At 39.8% G+C, this 16,976-nt stretch overlaps 1 protein-coding gene across 5 annotated transcripts; it reads left to right on the top strand.

The window, feature by feature from the left end:
- Positions 1 to 1,342: 1,342 nt before the first annotated feature.
- LOC116848972 lies at positions 1,343 to 16,709 on the top strand. 5 transcript variants are annotated; one of them, XM_032825655.1, is made up of 10 exons: positions 1,343 to 1,584; positions 1,679 to 8,368; positions 8,453 to 8,686; positions 8,882 to 13,515; positions 13,618 to 13,818; positions 13,893 to 14,012; positions 14,199 to 14,456; positions 14,531 to 14,647; positions 14,785 to 14,856; positions 15,016 to 16,709. In XM_032825655.1, exons 2-10 carry the CDS (start codon positions 2,044 to 2,046, stop codon positions 15,085 to 15,087), a joined length of 12,033 nt encoding a protein of 4,010 aa, XP_032681546.1. In that variant the 5' UTR covers positions 1,343 to 1,584; positions 1,679 to 2,043; the 3' UTR covers positions 15,088 to 16,709. The 5 variants fall into 5 exon arrangements, with proteins under 5 accessions (XP_032681546.1, XP_032681548.1, XP_032681547.1 ...); XM_032825657.1 differs by having other exon boundaries at positions 1,679 to 4,972; positions 5,231 to 8,686; XM_032825656.1 differs by having other exon boundaries at positions 1,679 to 3,664; positions 3,857 to 8,686.
- Positions 16,710 to 16,976: the final 267 nt, after the last annotated feature.

The following is a 16,976-nucleotide window of genomic DNA, read 5'->3' on the forward strand; positions in this document are numbered from 1 at the left end:
GCACAGGACTTTCTTGCTCACCTCAATCCGTTCTACGTTCTCACCAAGGGTCATCATGGGACTTCGGGACACCCTGTATATATATATATATAAGCATTTGTTCTGCATTGGCGTCGCAAAGTCTAAATCCATATATATTTATGCCAGCTAATCCGCTGGTCACGTGACCAAGTTGGCGATTCTCTGTACTAGAGGTTCTTTAAAGTCAGCGGCACACGATGCTTGTTTTCGTGCTGGATTGCTTGCTGGATGGAAATACTCTATTCTGATTGGTGCGTCTTCAGAAATGCACCAATCAGAACAGAGTATTTCCATCCAGCAAGCAATCCAGCATGAAAACAAGCATCGTGTGCCGCTGGCCTAACAAACATCATTCTATCTTTGTTCCACATTTAGTGAGTAACAAAGATAGGATGATACATGTGTCGACTTGTGTCTCTTGTTGGAAAGCAACCAGAATAGATCTCTAGAGATTGTGAACTAGCCCTTATGTCCATTTTTGCCAACTTTAGTTAACTTTGGTTACTAGCTGATTATTCCAACGAAATTGACCAATCGTATCTATCAATTCTGATTAACAAAAAATGAGATAGGTCAGTTTCGTTGGAATAATAGGAGCGGTGCACTTGGACACGGTGCATTTGGACACAGCCAATCACAGCACCGTGTGATTAGAGACATTTGTAGGGTCCCTTGGAACAGCGACTTGTGATTGAACTGTGTCCAATTGCCTCGTGTCCAACTGATATACACCCGGAATAATTAGTTGATAAAATTTTTAAAAAAGTTAGTAGAAAAGTTAATAGAAAACGAGCATTAAAAGTATGTTTTAAAGATTAAACAAATTTTTTATCCTGGAATAATTTATGATTTTCTATAATTTTGGAAATCAATTGTTTCTTAAAGTAACTTTTATCGAATTACAATTAAATTGATAAGTAAACGACTAGTCAGTAAATAAACGTTAAAATTGTTAACAACAATTTCCAACTATAATCTGACGTCCAGCAATAAGTAATAAATTAATAATATCTATTTTAACAAAATATAAAAATAATACTTGACTGAGATGGATAGCGATTTTAAATCTCCAATTAGATTAATCAGTGTTTCTTGAAATTACCTGTAGCGCTATTACTAAAAATTAATTTGGTTTGAGTTGTAATTATGCAATTCTGTTTAAATAAGTCTAGAAGTATATTCTTTTACACTGCATGATTTCTATTTTCAAAATTGTCTTTTTTTATAAATACTAATGTTATATCGAAAAGGAAGTGCTATAGTCAGTTAATAGGAACGAACTTATAGTATATATATATATATATATGTGTGTCGCATGTCTATATACCTTATCTGTGTCGTGTAGTATGCATAGACGCATTTTTACAAAGCGACTGCGTTTTACGTAAACAATATAAATGTACTTGCGATACGAAGATTGATATCAAGTGCAACGATCTTTCAGCGTGGGAATATTTGTCATTTGTGCAAGATTTCTTGTCTTACATCACTGCACAATGAAAATAATGTCGTCGTGAAGAGCTCACGACAAAATAGGAGCGCCAGTCTTTTCGAGTGTGAATTGTATGTTCTTCGATAGTTTCAATTGCACATCATAGTGCTCCGAGTACATTGATAAACGTTGTTTCGGCATCCTACTTATGTGTGATTTTTGCAGGTAACAAAACTTTGATCTTCCCGGTAAGTCCCGATAAATCCAGGTTGTCCAAGTGCAATAAGAGGTTAGGGAAAGAATATCGTTATAAATACGTCACTTGTGACAAGTATTAGTTAAGACGTCGTGGCAGCATCAAAGGTACGTGGAAAAAATGATTTTCGCCGTTTTGAGATCGCAAATCCTTAAAAATCAGTCGGGAACTCGAGAGAGAGCTCTTATTAGCTGAATCAATGCAGAGATGTGCATTTTTTATGGTGTTGCACGCAAATACCCTTTGTTAGACTGCCAAAGACTGTTTGGTGCCAATCTATACTTGAACTTGAAATTTATCAAGACGATATCGAGATATCACGATAGAAAGTGTAATGAATTACCGTGGTTTTGGACGAGGAAGGGGCTTTGGGCCACAAGGTGCACGTGCCAAAGGCCCATTTGCAAGACCCTGTTTCCCACCCTTCCGACATGTAGGTCCACCAAGACCAGGATGTCCTGGGCCATTTATGCCCAGGAATCCAAACAACTTTTTTCAGCCTCATTTACGCGGTAATCCGCAATTTAGACCGCGTGGCAGAGGAAGAAAGTTTTATAATTATGATGATCATTTTGCTGGTTTGAATAAACAACCTACAAACCCAGAATGTGAGGAAAATGTTATGCCACCATTAGCACCACCGCTATTACCATCAAATAGCCAAAAAGTAGAGAATGAAATTGATTGTATGCCACAACTTTTGCCTGATTCTGAGAAAGAGCAGCAACAGAATACGATGGAGACAGATCAGTTGCAGCAAAATCCATGTTTTAACAATAGTGAGGATTGGCATCACGATGTATCATTTTCATCTGATGCTGTAGAGAATGGTGGTGTAGAGAATGAAGATTCTTTTGAGCTTAATAATGAACCACCTGAGCTCCATGCAATATGCAGTGATGCAGAAGACATTGACAGAATAAACACTAACAATTCAGAGCTTGACACTTTACAAGATATGACGGATGAATTTAATGTTACAAGTAATATAAATAATGATGTAATATTAGGAGGAGATGAAATAGGATGTCAACTTGAAGTGATGTCTAGCCATGAAATGACAGAATTGGAAAACGTATCATATGATAACGAGAATATAGAAACAGAGAGATTTCACGATGCAGGTGATATTTCTTACAATTTAGAACAATCAGATCCATGTGAAGATGTGAATAATTTCGAAGATGAACTATTACAAGCAGATCTCCAAGGTCAGTATGACACAGCTGAAGATAACATTATACAAGATCAGTGTGATCAACAGCAAGACATGTCTGAAGAAATTGAGACACATCTAGAAGCAAATGCTGCACAAGAGCAAGACATGTCAGAGGTGCCAATTTTACAGGATATGTCAGCACCATATAATTCGGATGATCAGGATATTCTGCAAGAAAATATATCACAAAGTGAAGAGGAACCTATTGCAAATTTAGAAGTTGAAGAAACTATCTCGAGTCTTAATGTTCATACACAAAATTCAAACAACAATAATTGTCCACTGTCACAATCTGGTCCAGCTGATACACCAATATTAAATAATCCAACATTACATAATCAACGCTGCTTGTCACGAGTACAGGAAAGTTCATTTCACAGTGGACCACCAAAATTGTCTCCACATATGGAATTGCAATTACCTATTGATTTTGACCCGAGCACTCCGCCACCGATACTTTTGAAGCAAGAACAACCACCTAATTTGCCGCCATTTCATTACAATTTGCCTCCAATGTTCAATCCTGCGGAACCACCACCAAATATGAGGCATTTTGTAGTAAATGTTCCACCAAATATTCCATCACATGTTCCGCCAAATGTTCCACCAAATGTTCCACCACATGTTCCGCCAAATGTTCCACCAAATGTTCCGCCATGGAATATGAATGAAAATCAGATACCTGGTCCTTTCAACAATATGGAAGTACACAGGGATATAAATATACCTGCAGCATGTACGTCGCAACAATTATCGTTAGAAATGTCCAGTCAAAGTAACGTCTTTCTTCCACCTCATCTTGATTCAATTAATTATGCTCCAATGTTTCCTTTGCCAATGTCAAGCGGTCATCCTGGTATTAAAACAAATATTCTACCGCCAGTGTCTCATATACAGCAAGTACCCCATAATGCGTACCTGCCTTCAGTTTCAGAAATCCTGCCGTTCTCTGACTCAAATCTGAATACAAGCCAAGATGATGGATTGAGCGATATAGAGGAAGCTATGAAGTTTGCTAAACAAATGACAAATATGATAGAAAAGAATGAAGAAAATTCTAATTTAATTACATTTATTGAGGAGGGAGATCCTTGCCTCTCTATATCCTTACCTCCAGGAAAGCCACGAGTCAAAAGTAAAAAACCAAGGAAGGAAAAACAAGATGATGAATGCAAAAATATAGTGCTTGAGGAACAAATAACATTGTCGGAAGAAATGATACAAGATGCAGGTTTGAAATCTAAGGAGGAGTCGCTGATGAATGAACAAGAACGTCCTAAAGTAATATTTAACTTAAATAATAAAATGATAAAAGTAAATACTAATTGGGAACCAAACACTAGCAAAACAAAAGGCCAGAAAAGAAGTAGCAAAACACGCAATGAAAGAATGAAAGACAGAATGTTACAAAAAGAATTACAGATTATTGCGCAGACGAAAGAAGCATGTGCAGTCTCCCCAGTACGTAGTAATAAAGTGGAAAATACTTTGAAGAAGAATAAAGAAGGAGGACAGATCTCGACGAAAGATAGAAGTAACTTAGAGAACACATTGTCACCCGTAAGAAAGCTAGAAAGAAGTGTAGAAAAATCTCCGCGTACCATTACTTTGTCTCATGAAGTACAGAAATCAATTCGAAGTCATATAGAGAAATTGGGGAATGCCAGCACAGTGGCTTCTTGGAAAAACAAGATTGTAAATCGATTCCTGAAAATGAGTAAGAACGAGATTTACAATATGGTGAATAATACTAGTCTGCGGAAATTTGATGTAATAATGAAGCGTCTAGTCAGAGAGAAGAGGTCTATGTTATCCTTGGAGATGAGACATGCGCAAGACGAGAAACTGAAGCAGTACGATCAGCAGGAGTTTATGAAACAGTTGAATGCGATGCTGGAACCGGGAGCCACGGTGGGTATCACGGACTTGCCCACAGAGTTCATTCACCATTTGAATGAAGTGTTACAACTGGATATACCACTGGGCAATAACGAGGAGTTGGCGACAACTTCGATTGACAATCGACAAGACGACCATTTAGAAGGTACGAGTAATGTTACAAAACCTATAATATCAATTACTGAGTGTGCGAATAAAACAGCAACTTTAAGTGACGTTGTCGATCAAGAATGCGTAAAAAGCTGTATGCTAAAAGTGAGTCATGACAAAGATACTCAGTCACACAGTACTAAGGTTAACGAATTTATTGCAAAAGACGACACTCATAGCACGAAATCTAATAAATCTAATGCTAGTAGTAGATTATCGGCTTTACAACACGATCTGGATGATATATTTTCAGAGGTGACAAGGAAAAATCAAACTCCGACGGCAGCAGCGCGTAAAGATTGTAGCGTGAAGCTGCGAAGGACGAAGAAATCGAATGATAATGAGATTTTGAAGAGCATGCACAAAGAAGCGTCGTGGGAAGAGGACAGAGCACGCAGGACGGAGAATTGTGTACGTTGGATCGAGAAGTGCGACAAGTGGAAGATGAAGGAGCAGGAGGATCCGCTTGCATATAGAAATCTCACCAAAGAAGAATGGGAAGCGAAATATGGAGTGCCAGCGATTTCTGTAGAACAACCTTCTACTGCTATTTCGATTACAACTATTATTACTACTACTACTACTACTATTCCTACTACTGCTATTTCTATTCCTACTATTCCTATTGCGCTTTCTACTGCTTTAAAACAGGCCAGTGTTAGCGACGACAGGGTTTCACCGAACATAATGCCCACGAAAGATTTATATCCACGACGTCGTCATTCGTCCGAATCCTCGAAGCATTCATATGCGAAACATAAAAACGCAGAAAGTAACAAGCATAAACGATCTAGGCGGCACAGCGACGAAAGGAAACAAACCGCGGGACACCTGGAAAATAGCGAACGTAATAATAAGAGCAGAAGTAGCAGCAGTAGCAGCAGCAGCAGCAGTAGCAGCAGCAGCAAAAGTAGTAGCGATAGTGATAATACAAACACAAACGTTACCAAGTTACTGAGAGTGATCAAAGAGAAGGAAAAGGTGGCCAAACAAATGTCACTGAACGAGACAATCAGGGACGAAGTGAACGCCGAGATAGAGCGGGAGCGAAAGCAGAAGTCAAAGAAATCGCGGAAAAGTCGTAAAACCGGTAAATCGCGAAAAGAGAAAAGGACACGCCACAAGAAGAGTAAAAAGCAAAGAAAGAAGTTAAGTTCTTCGGAATCGACCTCGCAGGAAGAAAACAACGAAGAAGAAATGAAGAAATTGCTGACAGAAAATGAAATTAAGAAAGAAGTGGAAGATGAAGATATTGTGAAAAAGGTAGTCGTTAAAAAGGAAGACAACTTCGGCCAAGAAGCCGGATATAATGTCACGTGCTCTGAGTTTGCAAGTACCTCGAGTCATCGTGCGACGGCGAAAAATACAAGTACATCTTTGTCTGCTGAAACTCATAGTAGATCGGAATCTGCATCATCAACAAGAGAGATGGCAACAGCAGCTGTCGATAGCATACAATCCTACATCGAAGATACAACAGTGACAGCTTCACCGTCACAACTGAAAACGAAGGCGCAACTGAAACAAATGCCAGAAGTGACTAATGCGATTGATAAAGTTTCCCTGACCGGCATAACTGACGATAGCAGAATGACTGATGTCGCGAAATATCCTGAGAATTCGAAGAAGCATCATCAAGCAACCAACATCATTTACAGCAAAAGTGTATCCGAATTCTCATCAGCGACTAATTATTCGGCAAAGCGTAGCGATGCGGCTGATAACACCGCCGATAACATGGCCGTGCAAACGCCGTGCAGGGAAACTAATGAGAATCCATTGCAATTAGATGCGACAGCATGCACTTCCGTCGAATCGCTCGAGAACACTATAAATACAGCAGGTGATAAAGAAGTCTCATCTTCCCCTGACATATCAAGTAAAATATCGACGTCAGCATCGTCAGTGTCAAGTATCCCGATAGCGAGTACTGCAACTCAGAAGCAAGGAACCAGCAAGAAGATCGACATAAAAACCTATTATGAACGCACGATGCAACGTCGTATAAACAAGCAGAGCGAGCCGAAAAAATCAGTTGAAAGTCCTACGGCGCCGCAAGTTACAACATCTGTACCGAAAGCCACAGAGCCCAGCGTAAAGATCAACAGATCTGTATCAAGTTCCATTAAAGATCCACGACTAATTTACTCAAATAAATCGGTCACTGCTCCGTGTACACCGGCTAATAAAGACAATACCGCACACGTAATAGCGGCAAAAGGTGTTCAGCTAGAAGCACAACAAACGACGGAGCAGGTTTCTCCGAATCGTGAAAGTCCAAATTATCAGACGAGTGAGAAATCTCAAGTTGCTGGGTCGGCGTTGAAACATCCTGATGACAGTGTCGTCAAGAAAATTAATAAACCTAGATTAAAGGATGGAAAATCGCACACTGCTGACATGGATATTAATACCCCGTTAAATGTTGCGACTGCATCTACATCTACATCTACATCGTCGAAATCCAAGAAGCATCCGGAGGTTGAGAAAAATTTGGCAGATAAGAAACTACAAAGCACAGTTCCATCTGATTCAAAAAAATTCAAGCATATTCGATCCGAAGGCAGCAAAGAGTTGAAACTGAAGAAGGAAATGATGAAGACGCAAAAAATAAAGAAGCCCAAGCCGGCGTCAAAATCGACGAACTTAGTTTCGACAATGGAGTATCATTCAAAGACAGAAACAGAGAATGCGACGACGCAGAAGCAGACAACGCAGAAAGAGGATGATAATGTCAATGATAAAAATAAAGTAAATAAAGTAGAGATTGAACAGGCTACAGGATCAGCAGGTTCTTGTGCAAGTAAAGTAAGTCACGACAACACGGAAACGGAATCAGCCAAATTTTCTTTAGAGAACACCGACAGTGATAACGGTGAGAAACTACCGCGTGATGTTGACGAAGCAGAGAAACATTCTTCCAACTCGGAACTTAATGAATCGAGAGATGCTAAAGAAGATATTACTGACATCGCGAACACTGATGCGCCAAAACACTTATCGTCTCAGATAGCGCAAGATGAAGAAGCGTGTAACATAAGCATGAGTGCAAACGATACAACGAGTGTCGAAATTACAAATAAAGATGTCCATGGCGTCAAAAAAGTTACTAACGACGTGTCCGAATCGACGGCACTTGAAATTTGTTCTCAAATTGAAGTCTCGGGCGATATTAGAGAAACAAACAAAGAGAATTTATCGAGTGAGATTCAAGGGCCTAATGTGATAAAAGATACAGAATTTACATTGAATCAAATGAATGAAATTAGAGGTGACAAATTCGACAAACGGAATTTGTTAGAAAATATAGGCAATCCAGCCCCGACCGAGGAGCGCGATACAAGCGGCATTCCCGAGTCGGATATGATTTCTCAATTAGAGCGTGCTGAAGGTAAGAAATATCAGCTGTTGACAGATACATGTACAATAGATAATATTGACATTAGTGGTATTAATGAAAACAATGTGAGGTCAGATGTTACAAGCAGCGTGGGCAAAGCTGCGACTGCGGGCGAAGATGTTTCTCTATTCGGGAAAACCATTCAGCTAGCAACGGCTTCAAATGAAAATCCCGAAGAGCAAAAAATGACTGAGCAAAATATTACTTCCCCTGATAGCGTAGGTAGTCCGTTCAAAGGATTTCTTCAGGAGTCCATCATATCTTTCGAGCCTCCGTTGTTCGCTTTCGACATAGACGAGATAAATGCCGGTAAGGAGGACGAGTTACTCTTAGATCACTTTAACGCAAATTATGTAACAGATACCGACACTCTCGAGGAAACGAAGATTAATACAAAGCGACAGAATCATGAGACAGTGGTATCTGTCACTAATTTTGCCACTGATACGAACATTAATATTGAAAACTTTAATATCATCGTTGGCGATGTTTTGTATGCTTCAGATAAAGAATTCGTGGCAGACGAGAGCAGCGGTAACACCGAGTCGATGGCGAAGGAGGGCAGTGGAAGAAAGCACGCGGAGAAACGTTCTTCGAACGAAGCACTCAAAGGTACATTGCACAAGAATAAAGTCAACGCCAGGGAGAGTAATGAAACCGAGAAGCAGTTGATAAACGAAGACAGATACGCGACGGAACTAGCTGTGGAAGAATCCGTGTTTATCAACGAGGAGGAAATTCAGGGCGAAGATAAGGCGAAAGATCTGGCGAGTAAACTCACGAGCACAACCGACCCCAGCTTGTCCGATGCGCTAGACACGGCAGCCTCGGACGAGGCGCTGAGATTACCGGAGATTGCGAGCTCGGAGAATGTTAATAACCAGATATATCTCGAGACGAGCATTTCCGAAAAGATCTCGTGCGATAAGTTACCGAGTTTCGGTGCAGACGAGCAGTTGGACAACGATATGTTTTATTTAGATGATCGTTTGCAGGACACTACCGCGTTCGATAACAAGGACGACGCGTCGGTTCATTTCTCCGATCATCAACAGAGTCTTCAGTACGATATTATGCCGGCAATCACTGCCGAAACAACGATCGCGCCTTGCTCTGATTTGTCGCACGTCGAAATACAAAAGCCAGCGCAAAGTAAATTTCACTTAAAACATATCCCCACGTCCGATGTCTCCTCGGCGGATAACGATTTCATCAGGACATCGATGAATTACTCGCCAAAGACATTGGATATCCCGAGTGAGGCAGCCGAAATGTTAGGAAAAACACAACCCAACATAACACAACAAAGCGAGACGAGCGATCCGATTAGCGAAACACCGGCACAGCAACCAAATATACACAACGCAAAAACACTGTCGCAAGAAGCTCAGAATAATACGACGGTTGTCGCGCAGGATGCTGCTAGTGTTGCTGAAATATCGTCGATACAGTACAACGCGGGCGATGAAGCAGTTCAGAAGAGTGTCGGTGTGGAGCAAAGCATACCCACAACATCCGCTAATATGCAGAAGAATCCACACAGCAGCGTGCAACGCAATCCGGTCGTTGAACTAAGGAAGATGAAAGAATTAGACGCGCTGATACAAAAAAAGACGCAGAAAAAGTCTGAGAAATCGAAAAATGCAATGTTCAAAAGTCGCAAGCGCGAGAACGCGCTTTTACACAAACTAGAAAACCGGCGAATGAAACATCGATCCAGATGGCTGCATATGAAGAACTTGGTGAAGAAACTTAAGCTGAGGCAATCTGAGCGACCTGGCACCAACACGAGAGAGATTATTCTAGCTAGAATGATGGAGATCGACGTTCAAATGCATGAATTAACGAAAGAGAAACTGAAGTTGCACGAAATGCTGCAGAAAGATATATTGGCTGGAAATCCCGCGTCGAATAGCAACTTGAGTTTAAAAATACACGAAAATGATATAAATTCCGTTCGGCCTGGAACGCCACTGACGTTAAAATCAATGTTGATGCATGACAGTACAACGGAGCGTGCAAAATCAAACAAACCCATGTCACCACCGAAACAGTCGTCGAAACAATCGCCGAAAGAGCTGTCAAAACAGTCGTCGAAAGAACCGTCAAAACAGTCGCCGAAAGAGTCGCCGAAAGAGTCGCCGAAAGAGTCGTCGAAACAACCGTCGAAAGAGTCGCAGAAACAGCCGTCAAAACAGCCGCCAAAATCGCCGCCAAAACAGCCGTCGTCTAAGCAGAGAAAAAGAACCATGTCTCACAATTCGGAAGACGAGGAGATTGTGCGTTACACACAGAAGATGAAAACACCTATAATTAGATGGAAGAAATTACCGTGGTTGGGGCAGACAGTTACACAGGACGAATCTGAAGAAGAAGACCGTGAGAAGGAGAACCGGCTTGAGGAAAGAGCAAAAGAGCAGACGTCGCCTTTTATAATACCTAAGAAAGCGAATGATTCAGTCGATGCGTCTGAAAACACCGTTCAAAAGTCTCAACTGAACGCCCCGATAGATCAGGACGAACAGTCAGTCAGTACAAAGGCCGACGTGAAAGCCGATTGCAATATTAATAAGGCTTCGAAGAGTACGACTTGGACGGACAAAAGCGCGGGTGATCAACCAAAGCCACAAGACTCCACCGAGACAGAGACCGATGGTGCGGAACGTTCGATTCGCGACGTCGATAAGAATGGCAACGGTTTAACACCGACCGAGACACCCAGGGCGAGCTCTCAATTGTCGAGTATACTTGTACACAGCACGCCAGAGCCTGCGTCCATTTACTCTGACGACAGTACGTGGGATTCTCTAGTGCAGAACACCGCGTTCGAGCTGCACGAGAAGAGGAAATCGACCGGGCTCGCTCTGCTGGAGGAGTCTTTCAAAAAGGAGCTGGCCCTGTCCCGGAAAATGAAAGCGATCGCGCGTAAGCAGAAGAAGAAGCAGCTGATTGACTTCCTGAGAACTGTTAACAGTTTGACGATGGAAGAAGAGGAGTTGCCCTTGTCCAAATTGTACATCAGGAAATTGCAGCAAAAGCGAGATTTGCTTGATTCGCTCACCCAACCGAAGATCGATACGATCAGTGCGACTATCGACCCGGTGATCATAGAGAAAATGGACGAGGTGATAAACGCCGTGGCGGAGAACAGAGTAGAAGAGCTCTACGAGACTCACTCTAAAACGCAAATTTCCAATGATGTCCCAACGACATCCAACGTTCCCGTCGTATCACAACCTGACAAGCATCAGTTCTACATCGACGCCGAGGCAAACGCCAATGCAGACTGGCCCATCGTAGAAAAAAAAGACGCGGAAAAGATTGCGTCACAACGACAAGACAGCAACGATACGCCCGAGACCGATGTACCAAATTCTGCTTTTGCAATCGTCAATCAGAGCAAGGTGTCCCTTTACGACGAGCGCAACATGGAGCCCGACAGCAGCGTCACACCTCAAGAGAGCCATCATTCTTTGGATTGCGAGCACGCTCGTTCAACGGATATCGCCATCTTGCGAAACTTTGATATCAAGGTATCCGTACCTAAAATTTTAATACAAGATGACTTCAATCTGGGATTGTTGCAGAGATTCAATGACACGCAGAGCAACATTGCCAACAGTGAACTGGTGGGCTCTACCACTAATGAACTTGTAGCTAACGCTGAGAAATTTGAAGGAGACAAGCAGTGCGTTGAAATTCCACAAAGCACTCCGCAAACCACCGAGTCGGCAGTCGTGGAGAGAGATCACATCGAAGAGGAAAGCGGCGCGAAATCGCTCGAAGATCAACACGATACGAATGGTAATAAACCTACCATTGAGACGTGCGAATTGCAGAAGCAAGAGACCACCGATAGTGTGAGAAGCGCGCAACTCGCGCCACGAACGGGCGATACGAAGTCCGAATACTCTGATGCCACCGAGAACGAAGATTCAGGCGACAGCGTCGCTCCTAAGGCGTATGACAAAACAGCGACAACCGATATCGAGCCGAATTCAATTTCCTCAAATTCCGCAACTGCCAAGAAAGATACGGAGCAAAAGAAATTGGATATCGAGTCCGAGCAGCTTTCGAATGATTCAGTCGCTTCTAAACGAGATTATCAAAACGTGAAAAGTTTAGATGCCAAGGAAGAAGACGGAAGAAGCAACTCCGAGAGTAACTCACGTACGTTCGGAGAGATTCAGAATAACGGACAACCCGCCGACAGTCCTGTCCCGGCTAATTCAGCCAGCGAGAAATCGGAGGAATCCAACGAAATGCTCATCGAAGGAAACACTCCGGATCACACGACGTCCTCGTCGTCTAATCTTTCGTTCGATAAATCTATGAGTGCCATGAAAACCACTGAAGTGACCAAGAAGCCTGTCGGTCGTAGAAAATACAAAAAAAATATTACGGTGCTACGGAGAAGCAGCAGATACTCCAACGAGAACATGAAACCTGGTAAAGAGGATGACACTTCCAACAGCAGCGGACAAGACTTGAATGTTCACGAGAAAGATTTGACAACACATCGCAATAGCAAGTCGCCCACGATGCGCGATGAAAGAATCATAAATACGTTGAACACCAAAAAGAATCGAGCCACTCAAAAAGCACAGAACGCGAACACGCGGAGAGCGCTCGTTGGCGTCGAGTCTGAAACCACCGAAGTTGATAATTCGGTGAAATCACGACTCGCCGCAACTGCGGAGTCCACAACATCGAAGGATAAAACCGCGTTAGTTGGGAAGAAAAGGAAACAACATACGCGTTGGGAAATGGTGAATTGCAAAGTAATGTTGACCGACTGCAAGCATACTCTTCCGAAGTCAAATGTCAATTCTGAAGTTCTAAACAGAGTCGGAATCATCTACGTGAATCCTTGCACGCAAAGCAACACTTCGTCGTGTCTAGATGTTGCAACAAATCCTGCTGCAATTCCGGAGAAGAATTCTTCACTTAAAGCGGACAAGCTCGATGAGAAAGTCAAAGCCAAAAGCGAAATCGAAATCATACATGAGAAACCGACGAGCCGAACGAAGAGTAACGATGATGACCACGTTCAAGTATCTACCTCGCATGAAATGGAAGTCGAGGAGCCAGTGAGAACGCAATATACAGTCCACAAAGGTCCTATCTTAGATATCAAGGTAATGATCTGACAAATAGAACTTTTATCACACGCTGTTCTATATAAGGCAGAATAAAAATGACGCTTGACGCTAAATATGACGCTTGATTGTTGTTTGTAGGTTTTCGAGAACTCGTTCCTAGCTGCAAGTGAAGATGGCAAGATATATAGATACAGTCAGACGTCTAATGGGATACTGAATATCTACAAGGGTCACAAGTCCGCTGTCACTTGTGTGCTTCTATACAAGTCGACAGATGCTAACAGTGACTATATGTATTCTGGTTCCCTAGATGGCACGCTACGTTGTTACAACATAACGGTAAGCTTTGTTACATTAGACACCAGATAATTTCTTACTTTTGTACACCGGAAAGCTAACAAGTTGCCTTTTAGAGTGGCGCATTGATGAAGACTCCGGCACAAATACAGAGCCCGATTCAGTGTATGGATGAAGCGTGGGGAATGATTTTTATTGGCACTAAATCTGGGCATGTTTCGCGTTTCAATATTAAGGTAAATTGTTCTTTGCTTCTGCTATACTTTAATTCTTAATACTAACTCACTTGAAATTTCTACGTGAAGATGTGTACACACGTTGGATATTTTTATTTATATACAATAATTATAATCATACATCAATACTTGTAATTGTTTTTATATGTAATTTATATATTATTTGCACATATAATTCGCTTGCAGGCTGGTGCAATTAAAGGAGCTAGTATACCGTTTTCGGATGTGTCTGTGCTTGCACTTAAAGCGACAAATGAGGGTCCACGAAGAATCCTCATTGTAGCATCGCGAAATCAACCAATAAGTATACGAGATGCGCAGACTGGCTTGTTTCTTCGTACAATTGGCGGTCAAAAAACTCATACGGTTTATAGTTTGATGCGCCATCATAATTTGATCTATTGTGGGACGAGTAGTACGTCGATAAATGTTTTTGACTTTACGGTAAGCGACAACTGTCTCTTTAGCTTGCCTTCTGAAATAAGAATACTTGAATCATATCTGAAATATGATTGCAGTTGGGTGAACAAACGATTCAATATGAGGCTGGTGTTGGCATTGTATGTATGCGACTTTACGAACAATTGCTGTTTGCTGGCTGTTACGACGGCAACATTTATGTTTTCAATACAAGAGTAAGTGACGTATTTTTGTATATATCAGAAAGTACACATAACAATGTCATCAACTGTGATTATATCATATATACATCATCCGTATTTTATTCTGTATATTAATCTGTACATTAATCCGTATTTTAATCTGTTTATAGAATCACAAGTTAGTGTGTAGTATACCCGGCCCAGGGAACATGTTATTAAGTATAGAAGTTGTAAATAATAAGGTATTTATGTATAAGCTCAAATTTTGTCTTCTATATACCTATAACTAATATATCACAATTTATTAATAAATATTTTATTAAGTGTTTCATTCTCAAAAATAGCATATAGGATCTACGTACTAATCATATTTGCTGATCGTGTCTTTTTTTCTTTTTCAGATTATAGCAGGTAGTAAAGACAAGCGTTTGCATTCGTGGCAAATGCCACCTCAAGTGCGTGCCTTGCTTTAGTGTAACATAGTGCACGCTTAGGAGGAAACAAAAAATTTTTATTTCGAAAATCTATTTCAAGTATAATCAATATTGGAAAACGGCCAGTCAATGCACAATTCGTGTGGAATGATATTATGAGCAAAATCCGTTAGATACTTCAAAGCAACTCTAGCTAAGCAACATTTAAGTATTATAAATAATGTCATTGATTTCGTGTATAAGAAAAGAAAACGCTTTGAAGTCCTCATAAAGCGTCTAATGGATTACATCCTAAATGATACTAAATACAAGCGATACTAAAGAAATGAGCAAAAAAAGATTCATAAATGTCATTTCAAAATTTATAATTACCTAAAAAATGTATGTATACATTCCAGCTTCTTCGCTATAAATAGCATTATCTACCAATACTGTTAATACTATCATTATATTTTACGAGTTCATTTTATTTATGTTTTTATTTTGTGCCTAACAAATATGTGATGTAAGATGCTAAAATAAAATAGTCATTTATAATTGTTATAGCGCGTAAAAACTATTTATAGTGGAGAAGTAGTGATTTCAAAATTATTTGTTACCAATTATGTGTATGCAATAGAAGAAATTACACCACAGAATGTGTGAAGTGTACAATTGTAAAAAGTTTAGAAAGAACTTATACGAAAACGAAGCATTATGCAATTTATAATTTGCGAAAATATTTAGTACATTTTTACGATTCTTTATTCATTTAAGAGCATTATAGCATTCATACATGAAAATTAAACAATCGAATTTTGTTTTGACTGATATTAAGCTGATTAAAACACACGAGACTGGTAAAAGTCATACATACTTTTGATGATTTACATAAACATCTATTACACAATATTGTTGTTCATTATTGTACCTCAAAAAGATCTGTTGTACTCTGTGTTAGGTATATATTCTCAAAAGCATTGTACCATCTCTATTATTTTTATGTTCTTTAATGTTTAGCTTGTGCTACATACACACATATACTTACAGAGACCGGCATGTCAAATTTAATTACTACTTTTCAACTTCCTATTGAATAATTGCAGTTATTACATAATTATGTAAAGATTGTGTATAGTTTAACTATGTAATATCATAGATCATTTATATATGGTTACGATATTATATATGATTGATATATATACATACTTACATATTGAAGTAATTACACGGTCTCTGTACAATATAAATAAATGCATTAGAAATGGAATCAAGTGCATTTTAGGTAATATCGTTAATTAACTCCAGCGTATTTCAACTATTATGGTTTGAAACGTAACAACATGTGTAAGTGAAACCTTTGTGTGCCATAATTGAATTCTGTATAAATAAAATCCGAAACATAACAATGATGACAATTCAATTGGGACTTTCTAAAACATATCTGAAATTTTTATGAGCATTTCGAAATATAATAGCTACCTAAATTGGGTTACAATAAATCTTTTACAAATGCGCAGTGAGCATTAATCTATGATTTTTATGAATGTATATTGCTCGATTTTACTGAGATATATAAATATTGAATTGAAGGGAAGATGCATATATACACGTTAAAGTTGATTCCATCGCTAGTTGCAATTTAATTTGTGCTTTATTGTTATGTACATTATGTGGTATGATAAGCAATCTTATTTATTAATACAGCAGTATAATTGACAGTATAATTTAAAGGAAATCTATACCAAATTAACCGAAGAGTCGACGATATCAGTGTTTATGCATACGCACGTATATTAGGTGAAAGGAAGTAAAACTATTCACGTTATTACATTCATATCTTGTACTTATAATTCAATGGCGTGTGCAAATTTAGAATTTAAAGCAAAATGATTATTCAATTCTATGTTATATATATATATATATATATATATATATATATATATATA

Source organism: Odontomachus brunneus, unplaced genomic scaffold, assembly GCF_010583005.1.
Source record: "Odontomachus brunneus isolate Ranch 3 - 2012 unplaced genomic scaffold, Obru_v1 Obru_scaffold_103, whole genome shotgun sequence".
NCBI classification, from domain to species: Eukaryota; Metazoa; Arthropoda; class Insecta; order Hymenoptera; family Formicidae; genus Odontomachus; species Odontomachus brunneus.